This window comes from Heloderma suspectum, chromosome 7 (assembly GCF_057233095.1).
Source record: "Heloderma suspectum isolate Gila_16-S chromosome 7, 16-S_ref, whole genome shotgun sequence".
NCBI classification, from domain to species: domain Eukaryota; kingdom Metazoa; phylum Chordata; class Lepidosauria; order Squamata; family Helodermatidae; genus Heloderma; species Heloderma suspectum.
The window spans coordinates 43,465,370-43,491,423 of record NC_139464.1 but is presented as its reverse complement, the minus strand read 5'-3'; the positions used below and the strand labels follow the sequence as shown (position 1 = coordinate 43,491,423).

Here is a 26,054-nt window from a genome sequence, read left to right as displayed (position 1 = left end):
CAGCATAAATAAGGAACAGAACTTTATAAACGGAGAGCAAACGGGCCCTCGTCCCTGAGGCAAGATCGGCACGGGATACAAGAACTTCGTGTATCACGATGCAAGACGTTATTTGGAATATGCACCGATGGAAATCTTTGTACCACCGTCAGGCGCCAAAACGGGGCATTCATGCCTTACTGAGGGAAAGGAAGGCGATATATATGCCACACAAAATCACAATCCTTCCTCCGCGGAGCTCAGGTCTAACACTCCTATTTGATCCTCCCAACAACGCGCCCAAGCACCCCCCCCCCCCCCCCGCCCGGCGAATCCAGCCCGCCGAACGATAATCTCAGACGGGCTGTAAGCGAGGTCATATGACAGCACGAGACCTACGCAGGGGCGGGCGCAAGATTTCAGACACTTGCACAGTTCACACCCTGGAACGGAGGGAGGGAGCGCAGCCTTGCCTGACGTCACGAGGAACCCTGCTCCCGCGACGTAGGCAAGCGGCGAGGCGGAGCCAGCGCGCGCGACGAGCGAGGGCTCCGTTATGGCTGCGCATGCGCCGGCTCCTGGGTGGCTGTTGGTCCAAGCAGGTTGGGGCCGCTAACGGGTGAGTAGCGTGACGGCCGGGCGGGGGGCGCGTTCGTGAAGGAGATGCAGCCCTCCCCACCCCCACGAAGAGGGCCTGTCTAGGCGGCGGCTCTGGGTTCCCCCCATGAGGGAGCTCTTTCGCCCCACACGCCACCCTGGCCAGCCGGCCACCCCACGGAATATGCGACTCCCCTCCTCCAAGTTAGCAGCTATTTTAGTACCGTCGGCCCCTCTCTGCCCCCCTTCCCTTTGAAGAAGGAGCTGGCATGAGTACGGTTCTCTGCCCCGTTACCCGCATGGAGGGAGGGGGGTGTACAGTGGCCAGCCGACTGCTCAACGGCGGTCCTACGGGACAGGCCAGAATGGCTGTGATTGCAAACACAAACTCCCCTCCCCCAGCCACACAACACGCAGGCACAGGCACCCTCACCAGCACACTCCGCCTTTGCTTTCCTTGTGACCACACACTTGACGTTGAGGAAGTCGCATCCTCGACTGTGGCACGAAGGGAACGAACGTGCTTGCTGTGAGGCTGAGGAAAGTCAGCCTTCCCGGTTGTGGGGAAGGGAGGGTTGTTGTCAGCCCTGCATTGTGTAGAGCGGGCTTTGGATCTTGGTAGTCGCCTTATTCTTGGATTATACAGAACAGCTTTTGAAGAAAACTTCCTGGGTGGTGTTTAAAAAGCTTACTTGGCATATAGGGGGATAGAAATCCTATGCTAACTGGATCTTTCTCCATCAGGAATACAAGAAGTGCTGGCCAAGGAATTTTGTGCTTAGTGAAGGTGGAGCAGCTGCTTTTCATCTCCTGCCCTGGAAGAAACAGTTTCCGTCCTTACCTCTTGGCATCTGTGTTTTTGGGACACGGCCACTCCCTCAAGAATGCAAAAATGCAGTTGATGCTTTTCTGGGGGCCCTGTATTTCTTTTAGGCCAGAGCAACCTGGTCTTGCTTAATTTTATGCTGTTTGTCTTTTTTCTTTTCTTTTTTAGGGTGAGCATATTTTCAGAGTTAGGCTCTGGATCTTGGTCTTAGAGGCATTATTGACCAAAGGAAATGGAGGAAAAGGAACGATGTGATAAATTCAATCTGACATTCTGATGTTAGGGCCACGTAAAATATTTTTCAAGGGGAGACCAAGAGAAAGACAGAAATATATTAAGGACAGTTTCTTGCAAGCTGAAGGACGAGGGAGGGAGGGAGAAAAATGATTAAGTTACTTTTGCAGCCATCCGGTAAATATTAAAGCAACAGCAGGTTTGCTACTTGTGTGAGCTGGAGTTGCCTATAAAGGAAGGGGCCATTTGCTTGCTTGCTTTCTTGTGTGTGGGAAGAAACTTCACAAACTATCATCTCCCATCTTCACATCCTACACTACGAAAGAAAAAATGAGTTGTGTGCCATGGAAAGGTGACAAAACCAAATCAGAATTGCCAGAAACGCCACAGCTGATGCCAGTGCGTATCTATCATGAAAAACAGCGCAGGGAGCTGTGTGCCCTCCATGCCCTCAATAATGTCTTCCAGGATGGCAATGCCTTTACACGAGATACATTACAGGAAATTTTCCAGAGGTAGGAAGAACTTGGTCTTGCCAGCATTATGTTATTGTGGGGTTTTGTTTGTTTGCATATCTTTGGTTAGATTAGGGCCTCCACAACTCCTTATGGATTTTGGTGAGGGAAAGAAGAAAGGTATCGAGAATGATACCGCCGACTTCTGAATAGGTTTCTTCCTCCAGTGATTTCCTGATGTTTTACTAAGGAAATCTCCCAGTACAGTTTGCTTTTTATCTAGAGGTCCACCTGACTTTGTCCCAGCCTCTGACCAAAAAGTAAAATCTACTTAGGGCTGCTTCACACATTGTTTTTAATATGTACACATTAAAAACTAGACATATGCATGTAACAAATGGAGAGCCAGGTGGTGGCTGCAATTCCCTGCTCATGGGAACTGACACCAGTTCATAGTGTTAAATACAACTCTTGCTGTCATGTGATGCGTATGGTGACCCATTGTCCTTTGCCGTATCTACCCCAGTCCACTATTTGGCAACCACTGTCTACTGCAAATCCTCATATCTTTTTTTTCCTTACCCTCCAGCTGCACACTGTCAAATGCATCTGCTCGCTTGATTTACATAATAGTGCACTCTATACTCCCTGTCATCCTCCAACAAAACAGTTGATGGTATAGTTCCATAAAAATACCATGAGTGGCTGTAATTGGTTGTAAAATAGGGAGTATAGTGCTGAAAAATGAGAGTCATTCTCAGCAACTACTCAGCCATTTGCAAACAAATTCTCCCAACATCTTTTTATTGTCACAGTCTTATACACAGAACGGCTGGAGTAAATCCAGATGAACTTGGATCTGGGGGTGAGGGCTTTACTTTAAAGTAAGAATTCATAGGATCATGCTGTGTGTTTTTTTAAGGCAATAATTTGGAGATTTTATTGAAGATGAAAATAGCAAATACAATCAATGCAGTAGGTCCTATGTTGTTTATGCCGTGATTTCTTGTTCTTATGGGAGTTCTGCTGTTCCTCAAAGCTCAGAGGAATCTTAATTTAAGAGACAGTACTTGTAGATTCCCTTGGGTTTCAATCTTTAGCTTATTGGAACTGAAAAGTGAAGTTTGTTTAAGTGTTCAGGAACTTTTAGAAAAGCTCTTACTAATGTGTAGGTTTTTGAATAAGGGTTTTGTGGCTTATGTCTTTACAAATATAACTGTAGAACTATTATGACCTTAAAATATGATTGTAGAAGTATTATGGTTGTAATTAATTATCCAGCCAAACGTTGGTCCCTACCACACCAAAGAAAAATGCTCCTGTACAGTTTTGAGCCTTCTAATAGTTCTCGCCTATTTTCTTTGCTTGCTAACCTTGAATCACAGACTGTTATTGATACTGTGGGCTCCTGAAATGAGTCAAAGTAGACCTCTCCATCCCCAATTCAGAAAGTTGAACTGTCTCTTGTTAACCTTCTCTAAGGAGAAGTGCAAGGTGCCCTTGGTTCCTCCAAGCAATTATGGATGAACAAATGCCGTCTAGCTGTGGAGAGGGAGGATCTTTCAATGGTAAATGTTCTGAGGATAGCTCAGTTCCAGATGCCAGTTCTAGTGATAGATTAATGTTATTGAAACACCACATATAGTTGCTCTTGTGACTGAAGCCAGGATGACCTACCTAGTTTGTTCATAAAATATTTGATGTATGCATTTTACTGAAACATCATGCTCTTGAACATGAAGAAGTCTCTTAGGTCATACCACCAAGAAATTTAGGATTTTATTAGTTTTTTAAAGTATAGAAATAATTATCTTGTAATAAATCAGGCCTCTATTAGGGCCCTAGGATCTGTTTTAAGCATATGTAAAGTTTACTGTTGCTGCCTTTGGAAGCCTTTCAGTCTTTTGTTGTAGGTTTATTGAAGTCTTCTATATGATAGCAGTATCCTTGTAAGGGATATGAATCTGGTAACAGGAAAAATGATAGGCTTACTTCTTGAAAACTCTTAGGTGCTAGGAAGGACAGGGCAGGCAAGACCCAGTGTCCTTTGCTGCAAATACACTAATAGAACTGGCATTTTTTAAGTTCATTCTTCCCCAGCTTTCTTTCCCCAACCTGGTCTACTTTGCCTCCTTTCAAATATTTAGGACAGGTACTGTCATCTTATATATTTGTGCAATATATTTCACATTCAGGTTATCTCCCAACACCATGGTGACACCACACAAGAAGAGCATGCTGGGAAATGGGAACTATGATGTGAATGTCATCATGGCAGCTCTTCAGACCAAAGGTTATGAAGCAGTTTGGTGGGATAAGCGCAGGTAAAGCGAACTAGAGTGTCAAGAGAGGCTTGCCCTCAGTGGAGATGGCTGCTTCCCACTTGGGTTTCAGCTGAATGCAGGAGCCTTACCATTTTCTTCCCTCTTTCTTTGTTCAGGGATGTTAATGTAATTGCCCTCAGTAATGTGATGGGCTTCATTATGAATCTGCCCTCAAGCCTCTGCTGGGGTCCTTTAAAACTTCCTCTTAAACGGCAACATTGGATCTGCGTCCGGGAAGTGGGTGGTACTTACTACAATCTTGACTCCAAACTCAAGGTGCCTGAATGGATTGGAGGTGAAAGTGAGCTCAGGTACGTTGTCTTCCATCCTACCCTGTAACCTGGGTACAGCTCTCTGCAGATTGTAAACTAGAGCATATAATCAGTATGGCATGGTTTGGTTTTAACCTCTCTGAGAGAAGAAGAGAGTGAAGGGTTCCAACAAAGATGAAGAATGGAAACATTGTACGCCCCAGTCTGGATTTGATCTTATACTTCAAAAGTAGGCATTTGTCATTATTTTTAGAATACTCTCTCTGGCCTTGGTCAATGGAATTAGTACATCTTTATAGTCTTCGTTAAATCTGTCATAGTGTTTCTTGTACTCTGCAGCTTTGCCCAACCAGTGCCCTCTGTGTGTTGGACTACAACTCCCATTGTCCCCATCTAGAACACCATGGAAGCTGTAGCCCAACACATCTGGAGGGCACCAGGATGGAGAAGGCTGCTGTAGTGTGCATCTAAAAAACCTTGGTAGGTCCCTTGTTGTGTGTGTGGAGATTCTAAAGTACACTTTGTAAAGCTATTGTATTTTGACTGACGTTTTAGATCAGCCTTCTCCAACCGGGGCCTCTCCAGATATTGTTTTGGCTGCAACTTCCATCATCCTTGACCATTAGCCTTGCTTGAGGTCATTACTTAAATAAGCAGGTCCAAAGCCATTAGGCCTCTCAATTAAAATTGGTATCTAATTACTATATATTTCTTGCTCTTCTGTTCATAGCACACTCAGTAGCTTACATAAACTGAAGAATACAAAAACACTAGAATACAAAAGCAGCAGAGTCCTGTGGCACCTTAAAGACAAATTTATGCTGGTATAAGCTTTCATGGACTAGCCCATTTCAAGTGGGCTAGTCTACGAAAGCTTATGCTAGAAAAACATTCTTCGTCTTTAAGGTGTCACAGTCCTCTTTGCCGCTTCTGTTGCAATAGACTAATACAGCTAACCTCTGGGGAAAAAGAATACAAGTAAATTTGATGTGTGCCCTTTTCTGTTTTGTTTCCCTTTCATTACCACAGGAAATTTCTGAGACACCAGCTGCGAGGAAAGAACTGTGAACTTCTGTTGGTGGTGCCTGAAGAGGTGGAAGCACATCAGAGTTGGAGAGCTGATGCATGACTTGCAACTATCCTGTCCTCACACTACAGTACTCTTCCCTATCCCCCACCAACTTCTTATGTCCTGTGATGTGCATAATGAGCACTCTTAACTCCTCTTTCCTGGAACTCTGGAATTCTTTTTTCCATCATGAGGGTGCAATAAGACAGCCACAAGATATTGTCAGGGCCAACATGAAAGGGAATAGAAGCTGGACACGTACTGGGGGAAGAGGAGAAGGTGTAAGGAAGAGAGCCTGTTCTGTGCTCTTTAATTATGATGCATAGTGTGATTTAGGAGTGAGGTGTTGGAAACCTCCCCTTTAATTTCCTGCTTTCCTTTCCCCCCCCCCCCCCAGTCTTAAAAGACTTCATAGTGGGTTGCACACTACTGTTTCCAGGAGTCCCTAAAGCTTATTTGGCTGGAATGGTGTGTGTCTCCTTCAGGCAAGGGCTGGGGCCAAGCATGTTCTCATATCTCCCTCCAGCACCAAGCTATGTTGAAGAAAATTGCAAATCATATGGGTCTCTCAGGAAACTCTAGATACTCTTCGCAATGGTATGGTGCTTGTGGACTCCCCTTTTGTAATAGTAATTGTGCCAAGAATTAGGGGACATGTAGACAAAATGGGACCATCATTCTGGAACTCCCTACAGGAGTTTGAGGTTTTTGTTTCTCATACTCTTTTTATTATAAATGTGTCCTTTGTTGGTCTGAGAATGAAAGATTGAATAATTTGGGAAAGAGGTAACTAATTGATGCTTATTTAGAAGCCTCAAGTATTTTTTTGTTTAGTGGGCCAGGTGTAGCCTGTGTTTATTTTTGTCTGTGTGATGTAATTCAGGGAAATATTCACTGAGCAGGGAATAAAACTACAGGCTCTTTGAGGATGGAATCATGAAATAAAAGGGAAGAGTAGTCAAGTTTCAATAAGGTAGGAAGCTGGTGGAAGGGCAAGTGTTAGTTTTGAAAAGGAGTTATGGGGAACAAGATCTAAGGGCTAGATTTCTGTGGCTCCTGTAGTAACTGTCAGTACCTGGGGTAGAGTGTCTAAGCAAGTCTGGTGTAAGGGAAGACTATTAACAGCAGATAGGCTAAGCCACATTCTTCCATTGTGATTGGCAGGTGACTAACCCTCTTCTCCCCCCCCCCCCCCCGGCCAAATTAGCAAAAAGAGCTGAAGATTGGAAGGAAACTGAACTAGCTTTCTTTGTCACCTCACCCAGGTGTTGTGCATCATTCTTGTCACAGCTAGCAGATGAAATGGATAGTTCAGGATGATCTTCCACACGTCCCCTTGAGCCCAGGTTATTCTACTTTTGCATTTTTCATTATTATTGCTTTTGCCAGCTTCATTTACAGTAGTATTGGAACAGCAGAAATAGGATCCACTTTTTCAGTGTTTCATACTATGGAGCAATTTAAGTGATTAGTTAGAAAGGAGGGCTGACATTGACCCTTCTCACTTCCGAGGACACCATTCTGAATATGAGCAAGATACCTTCTAAGCCAGCACTCCAACTACCTGAACTCTGCCTTCACAGTCAAATGTAGTATGTGTGGCATCAAGACAGATCTTGTTTATTGACCTCTGGACAAACTGTAGGCATTATACTGGAAATCTGAGTTGACGCTTCTCTGCATGCACTACAGTCCAAGCCCAATATGCCTATTTTTACAAAGCCCTCCCCTTTCTTCTGGACTACACATTCCAATGACCAAAACCAGCTGGCAAAGTTTGTACACACACATACACACTTTTCACAAGCAGAGCATCAGGCTTGCAGTTCTGCCTCTGACTTGAAGCCATTTTTTCAAGTGTTTAAAAAAAAAAGTTCAGCAGAAAAGACTGCTTATTCTCTATGCTGACTAAAATAGCACTTTGGAGAGACCCTGTTTGCATGGAAGCCAATGGACCAGTGCACAATATGCAAATATATTTTAAAAACTAAAAGCTGTTTCTCTCCTCTCTTGTGTAGTTATGCCATTGTTCTGTCCCTAGGGGGAGTGTTGTGATTTAGCAGCTCAGGAAAAGGGAACATGTGATCACACGCATACCTCTGGACCAGAGTTATGGCAACAGAGGAAAAGAACCAGCTCAGTCCCATTGCTTGGGAATGGAGAAGCCCATAATTGTTTTCTTGCTTGTTTGGTTTTGTTATAGCCTTGTCTTGGGTTTGTTTACAAAGATGTATTTTGTTTAACCAAAATATTAAAAATGAGAAAACCCTCTGATGTGTCCTGTCAGTTCTGTGTTGAGTTCTGTAATGTACATAAAGGGAAAAAATGTATTGCTAAGTTGTAGCCTTAGAGAAAGGCTTCTCTGTGGGGGGAGTCCCTACATAATTTCTCCCACACTTCAGTACTGCACGCACATGCAAAGCTGAGGCTTAACACTATAGTCTCTTAGTATCCAACTTTAGGCAAGCAAGATGTAAATTAAACCTAAAATAATAGAGAACACTCCATGTTTGCACTGAAACTATTTAATACAAAAGTGCTGTAACTGACTTTGATACCAATAGATTCAGCATAGAGTTGGCAAAAATGACTTTTCCTCCTTTCCTTTTCAAACAACACATTGTAAGGTACATAACATCAGGTCACTGCATGGAGTTTAGTGTACCCTAGGTTCTCCCATATGCTGTACCTGCTGGCACATTTACTCCATGTCTTTCTGTTACTACTTTGAAATAGGCCTTAGATACAGCAGGAGAATAACAGGACTATTTGCACAGACAATATTACTGGCTAAAGTTGGCCAGAATCTGACATGTCCTGAGGTGGTTTTCTGGAGGTAAGGATACCAAAACAGAAACTTCCAAAATATTTGCAGTTGCTTATAACATCAACTGAGAAGGTAGATGAAAAAGTCATAACTGGCTAAAGATGATGGAAGAGCACCTATTTTAGGAGATCCAGATTGGAGTTCCTCCACTGTGAATAGGCAAATGTTCCAAGGTTTAAAGAAAAAATGCTCCAGCCTAACCAAACAGTTCAAATGATTTCAAGATTTCCTGCCATAACGTGGCTCCTGTGTAACTTCATTACATCTTTCCAGGAAGAGAAGGCAATGCACCTGGCATTCCTCCAGACAGCCCTGTGTTGGGTCCTAATAAAATCTGTAAGAAATGAGAAAATACCACAATGACTAACCAGTACTCAAGCCTCTTTATAACTTACTGAGGAAGGGTTTTCACCTTGGGTTTCATATGTCCTACAGTTCTTTTGCATCACTCTTGCCCATAAAGAACGCAACACCAGCATTTCCTACCATCCTGCAATATTCTTTGTTGCCTTTAACAGTAATAAAATTCTAAATTCATTCAAGCAGAAAAGTCTGCTCAGATTTAGATGAGTGAATAAGGTCAATGAGAGAAGACTGCTAGTACCTGAGCAACACAGCATTATTAATACCCATTTTATTATCCAACATAGTCTGTATCCTTGCTGTATCTCAGCAGGTGACAGAAATGTCAATGCAGATCTTGAGAGACCTGGCAATACTAGGTTTCAGTGTTTGGCCCCCACTCAGGTGATTAAGGAAATTCCACAAAGGATGACATACTGCTGTGCAGCTTTAAAAAGGGTGGCATTTGTGGCTATAGTTAATTTAGGGTGCAGTCCTATCAGGATGCCTGTCAGCCTCCAAAATCAGAGGCTGACAGCATCCTATGCAGAGCGGGAGGAGCGCAGAGGCTTTTTCACACACCTAGCTGAGGCTCTGTGGAGTGGGAGGGAAGGAGGCTGGGGAGGTGGAGGATTCTTCGTAAGCCAGCCTCCCTGGTCCCCTCCCGACCAACAGAACCACCCCCTTTCCCTCCTCTCTGAAGTTGTTTTTGCAACCTTGGAGAGGCAGCCGGTGCAGTTCTCTCTGCGCTGGCGGGGAGGGGGCAGTAGGGATGTCTGTTTGTGAAATCCGTTCCACGTGTGTGTTGTGGACTGTGCAGTGTTGTTCATTCCAGCGTCAGTTCACAAAAGGATTTGAATTTTTTTTTGTTATGAGGAAAAATATGCAAATAATTCCATGAGAGGGTTTGCAACAAGTTACATAATTTATGCTAGTACGTAACATTTAGCATATTGTCCCCCATTCCATTCAACTTTTCCCTGCATATATTTTCCAGGATGGCATATGTCTCAACAGAAACGTGCATATTTTCCTATGAATAAATTTGCATAAATTTCAGGAAAGTAAAAAAATAAAGATCTGAAAGCCCACAGACCCTGCGCAGCACAAGAAGGCCAGTTTGCAGCAGATTCCACAGGTCAGATTCTTAGAAAACTGAACTCATTTTTGTCTGCCTTGAATTTCTCCAGCATCCCTAAGGGGCATGGAGCTTGGACTCCTGGGACCTCAGATCCAGGAATCCGAACTATCCTATGTCCCCCCACAGATGCTGTCTAGAGGCCATAGGATTGCTTTCCCCATGAAGGAAGGAAACCAACAAGGGTCACAGTCAAATTCCACGCATGCCAACAAGAAGAGGTGGGCAACCTGATTCTCTGTTAACAGAGAGGGGAATTTCATGGTATACACTGTAACTGACCAGAAAGGCCCCAGTCAACTGCCAAAACTCAGATGCTTTGCTGCAAGGACGCAGCCCTCAGCCAATCTTCTGAAGGCACTTAAAATGCACAATAACCCAAGCCAGGGCAGCCAGCATGATGTTTTGTACTCTCCAGTTAAATATAATTATGGTCAGTTTAAAGACTAGAAGGTAACAATGGGAAAGGAAAGGGGAGACGCAGATATCTATTTCATCTTGTATCAGCAATTGTGTTGACTGGATAAAATTGTGTGAATGTGCATATAAATTGAGAATGCAGGTTGTGTCTACATAAGAGGAAAAAAGTTAATGAGGGCAACATGTAATAAGTTGGGGTATGCTTTGGGGGTGAATATGGATACAGCAAAGGGACTGAGCAGATATGTATATAGAATGGAGGATAGAGATACATCAAACAAAATGAACTGGTATACCGGATACTTGAACAGCTACTTATGCAAATCTTCAAGGCTCAAATGTATTGTTCCGTGAATAGGGGAAGGAGATCCACAGATAAAAGGAACTCATTAGGATACCTGAACTAAAAAGTAATTCAACGCTCACCTGCCGTTGCTGCATTTGCTGCTGCTGCTCCATCTGGAGTTTCTCCGTTTCAAAAACAACAGGAAGAACTAGGATCATGAAGGAAGTAGTCCCAATCCACAAAGCTGCCCTGGAGAATCTTTAGTGGGAGGAAGGCCAGAAGCAATGTTTTCTATCCTTGTTATAATGAAAAGGACTTGCCCTAAATATCTCAGATCCAGTATAGACTATTATTCCACTTAAATTTCTTCATATGGCAACACCAGTGTACCTGAACCCTGCTATGTTTCCCTCTTCACTATCCTATATTTGCTTCCAACTACAAATTTTCCAAAATACATATCCATCATAATCTGAAATACTGCCAGGTCTTCTCACTTTAAACTACCAATATTCCATTGAAATGCACCCTAAGGAATTAGTAAACCAAAGAACAAAATGCATAAAGGTTGCCCAGCATTTGGTCGTATACCATAATTAGGCTGCCTGTGATCTTTTAGGGAGCTCAAAAATAAGTTCTCATTCTCTCTCTCTCTCTTGTAATAAAATATATTTCTAGATCTTATGTTTGCGATAGCTTGGGAACTTGAGGATGGTGTATCATGAAAGTTCGGAGTCCAAATCTATGCTTTCCAATCCTCATATAATTTTGAACAACATTTCTATTTTATTCTCTCATTTGTCATATCCCAAGAATTTAGGATGGCTGCCCAATAAATCGATGCAATAAAATGCCAGTTCAATTGATCCAAAAGATTGCAATAGATTATATTGAATAGGACATAAGGGAGATAAGGTCTTGACAGATTCACCTTGTATAAATATTATAGAAAAGTTCTATAAAATACTGTATCAATGGCATTTTACCCTTTACAAAATAGAGGTTAATTTTTACTTAACATGGGGGTTCTTTTGTGCAAGACTGGGCAGCATACCACACAACCTGAGTAATTTGGAAAAGCATTAACAAGATAATTTTTTAGTGTAATGGACAGTATATTTAGCTTACATTTATTTTTCATGTCTATTTGGAATATTTTATCTTATTTTATCTTATTAAATATACATGTATATTTTCTTGTAGTATTTTTTCAATGAAGAGTTTAAAGAATGAAGGGCCAAAGCCATTTAATCACAAGACCTTTTTTTGATTAAATTACTCAATGGGGAGTTTCTACATTTAACAATAAATAAATAGAGCATTTTGCCTTTCCCCACCCAATTTCACTTACAACAGCCTCTCAATTATCTATGTCACTTACCATGGCCATACCATATTCATTTACTTAAACTGTGCACATGTTAAGTTCATATAAATTATGTTTTACATTCATCTCAAAGATTTTCTTTTGTTAAACCTGAAGTGTACATGATGAGTTCCCAGCCACGATGACAATCATTCAAACAGCCTAAGGAGAGTAATTTCTCGCCTTACACTGAAAACATTCACAAACTGCATACTGCATAAAGTGTAAGACCTCACCATGACCCTCCATTAAACACAGAAGTGCAAAATAGCTTCAGCCTCTGAAATAGTTTTGAATTCCTTTTGTAGGCCTTGGGCTGAACAAACCATCTACCTCAGGGTCAATGATCTATAACACTGAAATAGTGGCGGGTGACCATAATTGTTCGCAAAATGCATGCCTCTGTTCTCGTGAGGCATACCACACAGGCACATCTGTGCACCGTCTGTGGGACTCTCATCTTTCATTACCCCTTCTCACCTGTACATTTTCTGGGCTACAGAAAGGGACACATCGAAAGTAGATCCAGCTGCAGATCGAATGCTGTCTGGGAACATCTCTGTCAAACCCCAAAGCCTCTCTGCCAATGTCTCATCCAGCTGCAATGGGGGCAAGAAAAACAAAGGGTAGGAGCCTGCCAAAGAATCCCTCTATACCCCTCCCACTGGAATCACAACTAGGGTGGCCATGAGTTCTCTTTTGGAGAGGACAATCCTCTGAAAACATTCTCCATTTGAAGCGCTGTCCAGTTTAAAGATACGAACCATAACAACTGTTGCCATCAAGTTTAAGCACCTGGACAGCAGAATGAACAGGCAGCAACAAGTGCCTGGTCATAGTCTTCTGCACTATAGTGAGATGGACTGCATTTCCACTTAAATTATAATGACTGATCCTAAATTTGTATCTGTGCATATAGATCAGCATATGTAAACGTTATGCACACTCATGTCTTCTTTTGTCCTCTTTTTTGGTGATGCATTTCATCTTTTGGGGCGATTCAGAAGTGGCCACCCGAATCACGATGGACAATGCCCGCCAGCAGCACTGGCCCTTCCCTCAAGCTCCTGCATGCCTTCTCCCCCAGATACAGGGAAGGCGCAGCACACCCCCACCTTATCTGTTCAATCGAGCCAACCTCATGGGCCTAAGACACCTTTCCTCAAATGCGTTGGACTACAACTCTAAGCACCCCTCAGCCAGCCATGCTAGCTGAAGGATGCTGGGAGTTGTAGTCCAACGCATCTCGAGGGCACCAGAGTGGGGAAGGCTGGCCTGAGGCCAGGCCGCCCCGCCCCCCAGAGGGGTCACCTCGCACATGGCCCGGTGCAGCCCGGCACTCCGCCCCACAGCAAGGGCCCGCTTACCTCCTCGTCGTCCTCCTCTATCTCCCCTTCCAGCTCCTCGGCCTTGCCTGTGCCAGCCTTGGGCAACAGCAGGTCTTCGGGGGACAGGGGCGTCGCGGCGGCCATGACTGCAACGGGAGGAGCAGCAGCAAGCGCGGAGACAGGAGGCCGGCAGCGGATAGCACGTTACCGGAAGCGAAGGGGAAGATCGGGAGAGGCTGAGAGCGCGGCGGCCGTCCTCCGCCTTGGCACAGCGGCACCTGGTGGCGGGGAGGCAGAACTGAAGGCAGTGCCCAGGTCTAGGACAGGCTTTATCCGCCGGTTGTTACTGTCTCATTCAGTGGAGGCTGGTGCTCCGATTTCGGTGGGGCCCGAATCCATTCTGGGTTTCAGTCATAAACAGCCAGAACTCTAAAGGAGCTATCCAAGGTGTAGAGCACCTTTAGCTCCTTTAGAGTTCTGCGTGGTTCTGACTGAAACCCAAAGTGGATTCACCCCCACTGACATCAGAGCCACCAGCCTCCACTGTAATTTCCATAAAATCTAAATACATAAATAAGTGAACATGAATTTCCAGTAAGTACATAATTCTTTAACTTTCTCACATTGAATATTGACTTTAAATTGTATCTAATAGCATATAAGGATTTATTGCCTAATGAACTTTATTATTCCAGTTTTTAAAAATCTGGGTTTTTGCCTACCTTCCCTAAGCTTCACAGTGTTTATTGAACATAAGTATATTAGCAGGTTTAGGTTTTTGTAGGGTTACTGTTTTTCTGTGGAATTATTCTTGAAGATGGCCAAACAGACTTTTCTTGAACCCAAGGCTGATGTTTATACTACTGTGTGTGTGTATTTTTTTAATTAGAATATGTAATAAAACAAATACACAAACCAACACTAAGGCAAAAGAAACACTGTAATAAATTTATTTTTACAGTATAAAAATAGGTTTACAGAGCTATTCAACCCAACATTCTATCTTATAGCAGTAGGAGTGGAACTGATAGATGTACAAAAATAATACTTGAAAGAGACAAGAATTAGCTGAAGAGGTTTTGGCCAAGACAAAAACTAAAAATACAGCACATGTAGCGATAATGAAGCAATAGAATTATAGGAATAGGAAGAAAAATGGAGCTGTTCAATATGGAGTGTGTCCATACCCATAAGGCAAGACAGCACTGGACTGGGGTCAGACAAGAGAGAGGAAAGCCAAAATAGGACAGAGATCTCATACTTCCTAGCCACATCCCTGGATTGTGTCAGTCAACGTTAGACTAAGCGTAGCCAATATTCAGGATGACTAAACTGATTGTAGTGTGCAACTTTAGGAAGAGAAGCTGAGGCATTCCAGACTAATATCACTTCAGATACCTACACTTTCCTTCACTACAACTCTGTCCTTATCAGCTCATTAGCAGGAAATCAAGTCCAGAACCATATTTCTCCACAAAAAACAGAATCCTAGATTTCAAGGATAAATGAGAAAATCCACTGAAAAATGGATCTAAAATGGAGAGAGACACAATGGCCTGGTTCAGATGTCACTGTAAGCCACCAATCCTGGCTTATTAAGTCAGGATACACATGAACAGGGTGTACTTGAATGCAACCCCTTTGCAACTGCTTTATTTCTCCCTTTGAATGAGTGAGAAAGCCAGGAAGGTGGAATTAATCATACCAATCTGTTACATGAGAACTGTGGACTTTGTAAACTTTAATTCAGGGGTGCACAACCTTTTTGGTCCCAAGGGCCGCATGTGATATTGGCTTTGGGGCCAGGACCCACACCAGCAATCTGTATGAGGATCTCTGAGGGAGGGAGTAGAGAGCTTTCTCTCCGCTCCCTCTCCCAGTGATCCTGATACACATCACTCTTTCCTCACTGCTAGCAGTGGTGGGACAAGAGTGATCTATATGAGGAAGGGGAAGGGTGGTTGGGATAAGACACTGTTGGGGTGCTGCAGTGAAGGCCTTGGGAGAGTGCATGCAGCCCCTGAGCCAGGGGTTGTGCACCCCTGCTTTAAACCATAGTTTAAAGCTGGCTTCCAATCCTGGCTTGTTGGAAGCCATTAACCATAGCTCCCAGTGTGGATGTAATTAGAAGCTATGAAGTTTGCTTCCTGGCTTGCTTTGGACAAAGGGAGGAGTAAAGGGACTGTGAGTTCACACTGCTATTGCCCATCCTGGCTTAATAAGCCAGGATTTGATCATCTGAACACAGCCAAGAGGAGCGTGGTGGTGTATGTTGCAGGCAGTTTCCCCCTCTTCCATTCTTCCTCTCTACCGTCAGAATTTTTGCTGCTTTCTTCTTGGGTGAGTGGAGACGCACACCATCTACAACTACTCGACCATCTACTGGATAGAGTAAATGTGTGTTGCAGTGACACGTTAAGAACACTTGGATAGAAGCTCCACAAGGATGGAAAAAATAGGATAGCTGCTTCATGACAGCACTGGAGTGCGTATTAATATTTCACACTTGGGATCTTGGCTACATGTCCTATAGGGACCAGGATAAAAAAAGTCTTCCAAGGCAGATGTGGCTTCATCACTTCTGGGTAAGGCTGCTTTTAACCAGATTCTCCTGCTCTTTCTTCCCCCAGCTCTTAAAGGCTCTCATCTCCTGTTCACTTCCTCCTTCGGCTGTAATTTTTCAGTTCTTCCAGTTCCTTCTCCATGAGGTGGGACTCTGCAGTCGTCTCAGACAGCTGCAAACAGAAAGCAGAAATGGGCAATGAAAGAACAAATCTGTTTTCCAATGGCACATTAGTGCTGGTAGCACATAAAGAAATATTTCATTTCTGTTTCTCGCTAAAGCAACGGAATTGCAAACTCTACATCCTGAGGGTGCCCTGTCTACATCAATTCACATACCAACCTCTACCTATTGTTCTGGAGCATGTTCTCTGTTAATGTGGAATACTGGCCAAGCCTGTTCAGCCTGTCACCTCGTGCACTAAAAATGTCCCCTAGAATGCATCCAACACAAGGCTTTCTCAGCTCCTGTCCCCAAAAGCCTTTCTCTACCTGAGATTAATTGATGACATCTTTATTATCTGGACTCATGGACAGGAAGCCCTGACAAAGTTCCACCAGGATTTCAATAACTTCCATCCCACCATCAACCTAAGCCTTAACCAATAAGCAGTTTACTTTCTGAAGATGATTGTGCAACTACATAATGCACATATAAGCACCACTTCATACTGGAAACCTACTCATTGCTACACATATTTACATGCTTCCTTCTTCCACCCAGAACATCCCACAAGATCTATTGTCTACAGACTAGTCCTAATATACAACTGTATCTGTTCAGATTCATCAGACAGAGATTAGCAACGTAAGGATCTAGATCAGGCATTCCTCAGACTACAGCGCCCACCCAATAAAGTGAGAAAAAAGATCGACAAGGCCAGACAGGTACCCAGGAACAGTCCACTATAGGGCTGACCCAGAAGAGTAAAAAACAGAAGACTACTTGTTGTCACCTACAGTTCCCAGCTCAAACTGCTCAAATGTATCATCAGTGATCTACAGCCCATCCTGGACAATGACATTTCCCTTTCAAAAGCCTTGGGTGGCAGGCCTATACTTACTTATAGACAGCTCCCCAATCTAAGACAGCTACTCACTAGCAACAAGACACATAACAAGGATAGAAAGGACCAGACCCTACAACAAACCCAGACACCAGCTCTGTCCTCATATCTACTCTAGAAACACCATTTCAGGACCTAATAATGGTATCCACAACATTAGGGGCTCATTTATTTGCTCATCTTCTAATGTGATATATTAGACATCTTCTGTCAGCAGTGCCATTCTGGAGAGGACAAACAGGCCAGTCTCTATGGAAAAGAACAAATGGATGCAAATAGGCCCTCAGGCAATATGCAGAAACCAGTGAGAGAACACGTCACCCTTCCAGTAGACTCTTGTCACAGATTTTAAAGTTGCCATTGCAGAGCAAAGGAACTTCAAAGGGAGATTTGCAAAAGAGACTGCTGACCTAGAATTCATCAACAGGTTTAATTCTATCACCAGAGGTTTGAATCGGGATTATAGATTTTTATCACACTATATGTGTTAATTGGCTCACTTAGTGCCAGGATGTTTGTTATCAGCAACTGCACTGTAAATTACTACTGTTAGGGTGCAATCCTACTCAGATAGGCAGCCGCCTCCAAACTCAGAGGCAACCGCCTATCCAATGCAGGGCAGGAGCAGCAGAGAGGGTATCATTCCCTCCACGCTTCTCCTGCCCTGCACTTTCGGCTAGACAGCCGACTGCAGCTGTCTAGCTGCAGGAGGGCTGAGTGGGGGAGGAGGATGCTGTACCACACATAGGATGTATCATACAGGCATTTCCACCCTCCCCACCCTGGAATGCCCCTTTTCGGCCACTCCACACTCCTCTTGCAAGTGCAGAGGAAGGGGCTGTTCCACGCTGCCTCTGAGATAGCGCGGAACAGTGGGGGGAGGTCAGTTCTCTGGGAACTGACCTCGAAGCATGGGCTCTGAGGTCGGTTCCTGGAAAACCAGATATCCTATGGCTGTCTAGCCACGGTCTAGTGGCCATAGGACTGCTCCCTCCATGTGACTGTTCACCATCAGTACTTTTTACATTGTATTTCTGTCGAACCTCAATGTTTACAGTTCTTACTCCTACCTCATATGTACTGCATAAAAAACTTGAACTGTCCATAATACTCCAAGCATTTGATAAAGTGGACTATAGTCAGTGAAAGCTGCCACAAGCGTCTTAGTTATTTCGTCTATGTAGTTGTGCATTACAGGGAGAAATATTTAATTCTGGACAAGCTGTTTCCTGGGCAGCTGTTTCTCTGCCATTACTTATCTTCTCATAAAGGAGCCTAGGGCTCTTAGGAACTGATTTGAAAGCCACTGCTCTAAGGAAACTTTCCACTGAGTACTTGCTCAGAAGTATATGCTGAGATCATTCACCAATCAATACTACCTAGCAAACAGTTGGGCCAGGACTTCTGCAAATGGAATGAAACTCAGTCATAATTTTGGGTGAATGGTGGTGGTGATGGAACTGGAATTACTGTCATACTAAAGTACTAGTAATCCAGGGGTTCACCAAGGAAAATGCAATTTTGGATGGAGACCTCAGCTTTAATTTATTCATGTAAAAAATGTATGCCTGATTTTCCCCTCCAAAAAGGAGATGCTCAAAGCAGCTCGCAAAACATAAAAGAAGCATTTAAAAATCATTAAAACACAATTATCAGACTAAAAACTGCAAAGAGCAAGAACCCAATGAGCCAAAACGATCAATACATTAAATTAAGCAATGGAATAAAAGGCTTGTTTAAAGTGAAATATCTTCAATTCCCAGAGGAACACAGAGAGAGGAAAAATACCTAACTTCTTGGGACAGGGAGTTCCCACATATGGGGCAATGCGACCACAGTGAAAGCCCTCTCATGCGTTGCCACCAACCATGCCTCTGAAAGCAATGGCACATGCCATGCCAGGGGGGAACAAAAACGAGAAGGGAGGCACCCCGGATGAACAGAAAGCAAAAAGAGAACATGTTCTGAATGGTGACAAAGGGAAACTTTCAATACAATGCATTTCGAGGACAAAAGATGATATATGAAGGATAGCCGCTACCTTAATAAGCTGGCTTAGTTTGTTAGCAGCATTTGCATTTTATAAGATGCGAATCATTTATCCTAAAAAGGAGCGTTTGTCTTCGAAACATGTTGGGCTTAAACTAACAAGTTTCCCTATAGCACCTATGAGAGCACGTTCTCTCTTTGCTTTGAGCATGCCAGAGGTGCACAGCAGCTGATTTTAAAGAACAGGCAGATTTAGATGGAAGGAGACAGTCCTTGAAGCAGCTTGATCGCAAAGCATTTAGGGTTTTCAAGGCAATAACAGGAAGCTTTAATCCCCTAAGTCATGAACCCACTGTGTGCTCTCTATCTCAGTGCATTAGGAAGGCACATTAATGCAAATGTTAAGACTTTTCAGAAGAGAGAGTTTCCAGAAAGTTAGCCATGCTAGTCTGTTGCAGCAAACACAATCAAGAGTCTTGTGGCACCTTAAAGACCAAATAATTTATTGTGGAACAAGTTTTCATGGACAGATGGATGAAATGTTATCCAAGGTTGTCAGGTATATACGGTTGCGTGAGGAGGATTGGAAACAGTGTGGTCAGAGGGAAATGCCATGCAAAAAAGGACAGGCTGTGACAATTACGTTCAAGCTTAAAAACATTCCAATGATCATTCACAAAGTAGTGTTGATGATCACACAGACATCCTGGCACTGTCAGCTAATTAACACCTGCAGAGGGATAATAAAAAAACAAAGGAGTGAATCACCCCATTCTCACCATATCCAACAAAAGGTCCACTTTCAACCGTAGCAGATTGTTTTCTTCCTCCAGCTGCTGGTTCCGTTTGCGCAGGCGCTGCGTCTCCCTGTGGTCCCCGCTGCCCCCTAACGAATCTAGAAGAGGGAAAGAGGCTGGCATTAGAATCACCCGATGCCACGCTGAATGTGTCAACACTGCCATGGCCTTCCAGTGGCTCTGCAGTGCAGCTGGCCTGGCCAGCATTAACGCGGCACTGCAGACATTCTGGTCTATGTTAAGAGACGCTGCGCAGTGTCTTCCCCCCAGGAAGGAGGAGTGCCAGCCATGGTGGGATATGAACAAGGCTCAGTCGAGCAAGAGCTAGTTCAGACCCCCGAGCCAGAACCAGTACCCAGGCAGGCCCAAGGGGACACTTGGCACCGGCACCAATTGCCAGGGCTTGGGTGGACATACCAAGGGAGGGGCGGGGGGGAGCGCCCCTTGGCTTCCCTGAATACATTCCCATTTGAAAGAGTCCAGGACTCAAACAACCCAGCAGACATAGCTGAGAGCCTTACAACGGAGATCCTGAGAACAGAGGCACATTCTGGCAGTTGCAGGGAGCTCTTCTCCCCCACCCCGCCAGAAAGAACACTCGACTCCGACTGACAGTTGTCCTGGAACCAGAGAGCAGAAGGGAAGCACGTGCTGGATTCTGCCATCAGCCAGGGAACCTGGAGCTACACCCTCTGCTTCCCACGAATGACCTCAAGCCAAGGGAGAAACCAGCCGGACCCATCCGCTGCCCACAGAAAGAGCAGTTGCAGGGAGCTTCCCCCTTCATGCCAGAAAGGACACTCAGCTCCAATTGGCAGTTGCCCTGGGACTGCAGAAGTCAGGGGAAAGTCCGCTCTGGCCCCATCTACTGGGCAAAGGAAAAAGAGCATAATTCAAGCAAAACCCCAGGAAGGGAAGATCACCCTGACCCAAAGTGCACATAAATGCCTGCTTATAGCTCACCACCTTGTTCCGGCCTTGAAAAACAGATCTCCCTCCTCTTCGTTTTTCCTCCACTCCCCTTTCCCTTGTGCGTCTTGTCTTTTTAGTTTGTAAGGCTGACGGCACAGCCTATCTCTTTATTACTAATGTGCACCACTTTGGGAGACCACAATTGTCTGAAAAGCAGACTAAAAATTCAGCAAATGAATAAATAAAAACACAAAACTTACGAGAATTAAGAGATGCATCTCCCTCCAGGCCGAGCCAGCATAGTGGGCGTATGGGAACAGAGTACTTGGGGGAATATACTGCTAGACTACAGCTGAGGCAATGGACGGGCTTGCTAGGAGCCCAGCAAAGAAAGTTTTAGCAGTAACTATTAGCAGCGTTAGTTACTGCTCTCTCTCACCTGTTATCCATTGGCCATTCTCAAACTTCAGACTCTGTCCAGTAAGGGTCATGACAGGAGTGCCATAGTCTAGGCCAAGCTCAATCTCACGGGTACATCTGTCCAGCTGCAGGAAGAAAGCCGATTCAACATTTTTTCAAAGTACTTCATTTTCATTCTCTCCAACCCCCTTTGCATTTCATTTTCTTAGCATTAAGCACATTTGTACAGAATATGCTACACAAATTAATCCAGAGCATAAAAACCTATCTATCCTATTTGAGTCACAGATTTCATTAACCTACCAACCTCTCCCACTTTCCAGATAATCTAGAGAAATTTCTGCTTGAGTGCTTACAACTTGCTAAGTGCTTTAAGGTGCAATCCTAAGCAAGTTTAGACTGAAAAAAGTCCTACAACTCCCTAGGTGGGGAATGCTGGGAGTTGTAGGACCTTTTTCTGCCTAACATGCACAGGTTTGCACCCTTAAACAGATAAAAAGAGTGTATGTACCATGCAATGTCCTGGAGGTTGTCCACTGTCCCAAATCTGATGCCACATCATATTGCATCATTCTAAGCCTAGGTCTAGCTATGCACAAGTACAGAAAAGTAAGAAATTTGATACTGGATAGAATTCAACATCCAAAGAAAGCATTTGTTTCATCAAAAAAAGTATGTTTCTAGTCCTTATGCCTAAGAAGATAGACATGAAAGCCTATATAGCAAACTTCCCAACCTAAAGATCTCCAGATGTTTGGGATATCAATTTCTATTAGCCCCAGCCAGCACTGCCAATTATCAGGAAAGCTGGGAGTTGAAGCCAAAAAATATCTGGAGGGCACCAGGTTGAGGAAGGCTGCCAGAAACAATGTTTGATGAAGCCTCCAAAGGCTCAGCAGGCCTTTCTTTGGTCAAGGATGGGGCTTCAATGACCTGCATAGCTTCTTGCTTTTCCCAGTGACTAGCAGATGTAAAATAAATTAAGCAAAAATAAGGAAATATACACTCTAGACTACTAAGGTGAGGCGTCAGAATAAGTGAAAGGCAATATATTTCTTACTTTAATCATAATTATTATAACTTTTAAATATGCCTCACTGCTTGTTATTATACAGTTTGACAGGGCACGCTAGATCTGGGCTGGGCAGAACATCGCAGCCATTCCTGACTTAATGTTACTGTGTGTACAATTGACACCTTAACGTCATTTATTTTCTTTCCTTGTTTTGCACACACGCAATCGTGCCTCTGTACAATCATACACATATACAGGGGGAGGAGAGGTCTGAAGCTTGGACACTAATGTGCGAGCTTAGCTCTGTAAACAGTTCCCACTGTCAGCAGGCTTTCCTTTCCAGGCTGGAGCGCCAAACTCAGGCAGGCTCTCCACCAATTTCTTGAACAGATCCTGAGCTTGTCCACCAACCCATCGAAGTCAGTGGATAGGCCACACCTCACTGGCCCCTCTATTATATATACATGTGAGTGCAAGAACAGGAATGCAAGCAAGAGGGACTGAATGTAAGAGTTGGGGCAGGGGATGCTCACCATCCTGGCCCATGCATCCACTTTCCACTTGTAATGAAGATTCTGGCAGGTGGGACACAGACTATCCCAGGCCAATGCCACCAGGCCAGTGCCAACAGGCCCATATGAAAGGGCAATCTCACCACCTGCCTGCACCTCTTTCCCTTGCATCTGCTTCAAGTAAATCCTAAGTGCTGCTCAGAACACTGGTGGCTCAAAGACCAGGCATGAGTGATTAGAATGACATGGCATAAAGGCCAGCTGGACATGAGACTGCTCAGACTATTAATAAAACACATAATTCTTTACGAATAATCCTTATAATTTGCTATCATTTCAAAGGCTTGGGCCTGCAATGATGATACGTAAGGAGGAAAGTGCCTCTAAACATGTGCCAGGTGTCTTCTCTTCACTAATCTAGGAATGAACAGGGGAGATTGAGATATTCAAGAGATACTCCTCTAGTCCAATTGATCCAGGATTTCCCCCCTGTACTAAGCCTTAGACTCACTGGAAAAGACCCTGATGCTGGGAAAGATTGAAGGCAAAAGGAGAAGGGGACAGCAGAGAATGATATGGCTAGATAGCATCACCGATGCAATGAATATGAACTTGAGCACACTCCGGGAGAGAGCGGAGGACAGGAAGGCCTGGCATGCTATGGTCCATGGGGTCACGAAGAGTCGGACATGACTTAACGACTGAACAACAACAACAACAACTAAGCCTTAGGGAGGATAGGCAGGCACCATAGCAAAGATGTATGTAGTGTTTGTTTTTAAACTCTCATTTGGAAGGCTTAAATTAAAATAATTATGATCCAGATTTTCCACTCAGAAAAATTCAGAGTGCTAATCTGAAAATGGGAAAGTTAAAGCAGAACTTTTTTTCTTTAAGGAAGGGTGGATAAGTTATTCACACCTCGCTCAGCCTTGATGCTCTTCAATTGTAAAGTAATAATATTAAATAGCTGGTTGTGACCAAATATTTGTTTAGCTTAGCGCAGTTTTAGGGCTTAATATCACAATACCAGATCTATAGTAACTGTGGAGTTATATTTATATAGGCAGGGCATTCCTCTCTATATCTTATGAGGGGCAGCAGGTAATTGCAACTGGCTCTGCCTCTCTAAGCAGCCATTTTATGACTGGGTCCACCCCAAGCCACCATTTTGTGATTGGCTGTGGCAGGGGTGGGGGCAGGGTCCGACAGCCAACTACAATGGGATTGTGGTTAAAAAAAAATCCCACAAGCCTGAAGTCTGCCCATCCCCATTCTTGTTTTCAGAACTTACGGAGTGCAGGTTGGAAAGCGAAGCCGATTTTCTGGGTGGGGTTTTCTTTGGACTGAATGTGTTTCCAAAAAGTGGCATGATTTCTCACCCTAAAATCTTGCTAGGCTTGGACTGATTTCCTGATAAGGAGATAACAAACACAAAAAAGATAATCACATCATAATCGCAACAGAAGGAGCTAAACAATGCATGGCCCATAAACCCATGCTGCTTGGCCTCAAAATCATGAGAATTACAACTGTCAATTTTTAGGTTTCTAGCCCTCCTGAATTTAAAGAACAGAAAAAAACATTTTCAGTTCCCCCCTCCTAACTTTTTTTTAAATAAGCGATTCATAATCAAAAAACATTTCCAGTATGGGTTTGGTTTTGTCTTGGCCTGCTTCCACAGTAGGCAATTCGTGTGGAATCACCATGCCTCATTCACTCACATTAACAGAGGGTCCATATGATATCATCATCTATTTGTAATCCCTCCCATGTTTATCCAGTGATTCTTCCATCTTTTTTCCTACTGCAGAAAACCAAACTTTTAAAAACATAACAGATTAGTAGCGCAATCTCCATAGGTGTGGATGGTCCTTAGAGTTACTCTCCTGTCTGACATGTGTGTGGTTTACCTAGCTCCACTGAAGATAATAGAAAGGATAACTGATGCTATCTTTAAATACAAAGTGAGGCAAACCCCTCACCATCTTTCACATATTGGAAAGCAGTAAGACAGGGAGTTATTCAATCTGCTTTCTGTGTGTGTGGTTTAGGAAGGATTAGTTGTGACAAGATCTGGGAACACTTGACTTAAGGTAGTTAAATAAAAAATATATCCCCTATTCTTCTTCTCATTTTCATCATCTATCACCAAGACTGCTAAATGCCATATTATCTTCCTCAAGATGATCTCAACGCAGAATAATGAAATGTACTTGATTTATCTCCTGCTTCCTATATGTCAGGCTTGAGATTTAACTGCATAGGTGTGATCAGCCATGAAATCATAAATTAAATCCTTGTAAAAGGCGCCTCTGTTACACTGTTTGTGCAAACCCCTTTTGTGAGAGAAACTCCCAGGACACACCTAGTCCAGCCAGAATTAGTGATTCTAGGTCAGTTAGGCAAGGCCTGTCTCTCATAAGGGACTTGCACAAACAGCATACACAGCAGGTCATTTTATAAGCTGCTGCAGTGTGGAAATGAATCACTACACGCATAGCTTAGAAGCCAGATACGGATATTCTCAACACACCCTTTAAAACACACACACACACACACACACACACCACTTTCAAAAATTAACAGGTGCAGCTCATCATCACTGTATCTCCACGTCAGCAAAAGCTGCACCTGCTGAATTTCTGCCTGACATGCAGCAGGGTAAAGACAGCCCTCACGGCACGGGGCGTGGTAATCCTAGCTTCGTCCCAACTGCCACAACCCCAGTCAGTCACCTCTACGTCAAGCAAAATCCTAGCCCTGGTTATGGTGGGAACCTGATATTCTGAATCCAGCGCCCTATGCACTGAATCCACAGTGCATAGGGCAAGACGAGAGAACCGTTTTCGTTGCCTTCCCAAACCCTCCAGGCGGCTAGACCCCAGCATCCCGTACCTGGAGAGGCCACCCCACCCAACATTTGCCCAACGCACCTCGGCGACCAATTTGCGCAAGCGCGCCCTTACCCGACGCTTCTGCACTTTGCGAGCTGTGGTCGCCGAGGCACGCGTGAGTAAGCGGGAGCAACAGACAGTTCCACCCGGAGGAGGGGGTAGACGATTCTACCGCACGACAGAAGAGGAGATAGTTGCTACTCAGGCATTTTCGACTGAAGAGGTGACATGAACAACGAATTTCTAAAGCGCGGAACATTAATCAAATGGCCTGTATCTGGATAAAGTTTAGGAGGTTATAATCCCATGTCAGAACATACACCCCTTCTCCCTTTGTGTAATGGTAGTGTCCCAAACCGCCGCGAAGGGGAGGAGCGAAGGATATGACCATACTTCGGAGACCGGGTCGTACCATTATTA

General features: G+C 44.0%; 3 protein-coding genes across 5 annotated transcripts; 1 reads left to right on the top strand and 2 right to left on the bottom strand.

Moving 5' to 3' along the window:
* The first annotated feature begins 454 nt into the window (after positions 1–454).
* On the top strand, positions 455–6,957 carry JOSD1 (Josephin domain containing 1). The gene is made up of 5 exons (XM_084809847.1): positions 455–598; positions 1,321–2,151; positions 4,287–4,415; positions 4,532–4,726; positions 5,717–6,957. The coding sequence occupies exons 2-5, from the start codon at positions 1,967–1,969 to the stop codon at positions 5,814–5,816; spliced, it is 609 nt and encodes a 202-aa protein (XP_084665973.1). The 5' UTR covers positions 455–598; positions 1,321–1,966; the 3' UTR covers positions 5,817–6,957.
* A 953-nt stretch (positions 6,958–7,910) lies between these two features.
* Positions 7,911–13,678, bottom strand: TOMM22 (translocase of outer mitochondrial membrane 22). The gene is made up of 4 exons (XM_084809848.1): positions 13,503–13,678; positions 12,616–12,734; positions 10,910–11,027; positions 7,911–8,917 (listed from the first exon to the last, which is right to left on the bottom strand). Exons 1-4 carry the CDS (start codon positions 13,605–13,607, stop codon positions 8,843–8,845), a joined length of 417 nt encoding a protein of 138 aa, XP_084665974.1. The 5' UTR covers positions 13,608–13,678; the 3' UTR covers positions 7,911–8,842.
* A 668-nt stretch (positions 13,679–14,346) lies between these two features.
* Positions 14,347–25,973, bottom strand: CBY1 (chibby 1, beta catenin antagonist). Of its 3 annotated transcripts, none has more exons than XM_084809845.1 (5): positions 25,707–25,973; positions 24,032–24,150; positions 21,230–21,335; positions 19,861–19,976; positions 14,347–16,198 (listed from the first exon to the last, which is right to left on the bottom strand). In XM_084809845.1, exons 2-5 carry the CDS (start codon positions 24,107–24,109, stop codon positions 16,118–16,120), a joined length of 381 nt encoding a protein of 126 aa, XP_084665971.1. In that variant the 5' UTR covers positions 24,110–24,150; positions 25,707–25,973; the 3' UTR covers positions 14,347–16,117. The 3 variants fall into 3 exon arrangements, with proteins under 3 accessions (XP_084665971.1, XP_084665972.1, XP_084665970.1); XM_084809846.1 differs by having other exon boundaries at positions 25,636–25,719; XM_084809844.1 differs by having other exon boundaries at positions 25,674–25,719.
* Positions 25,974–26,054: the final 81 nt, after the last annotated feature.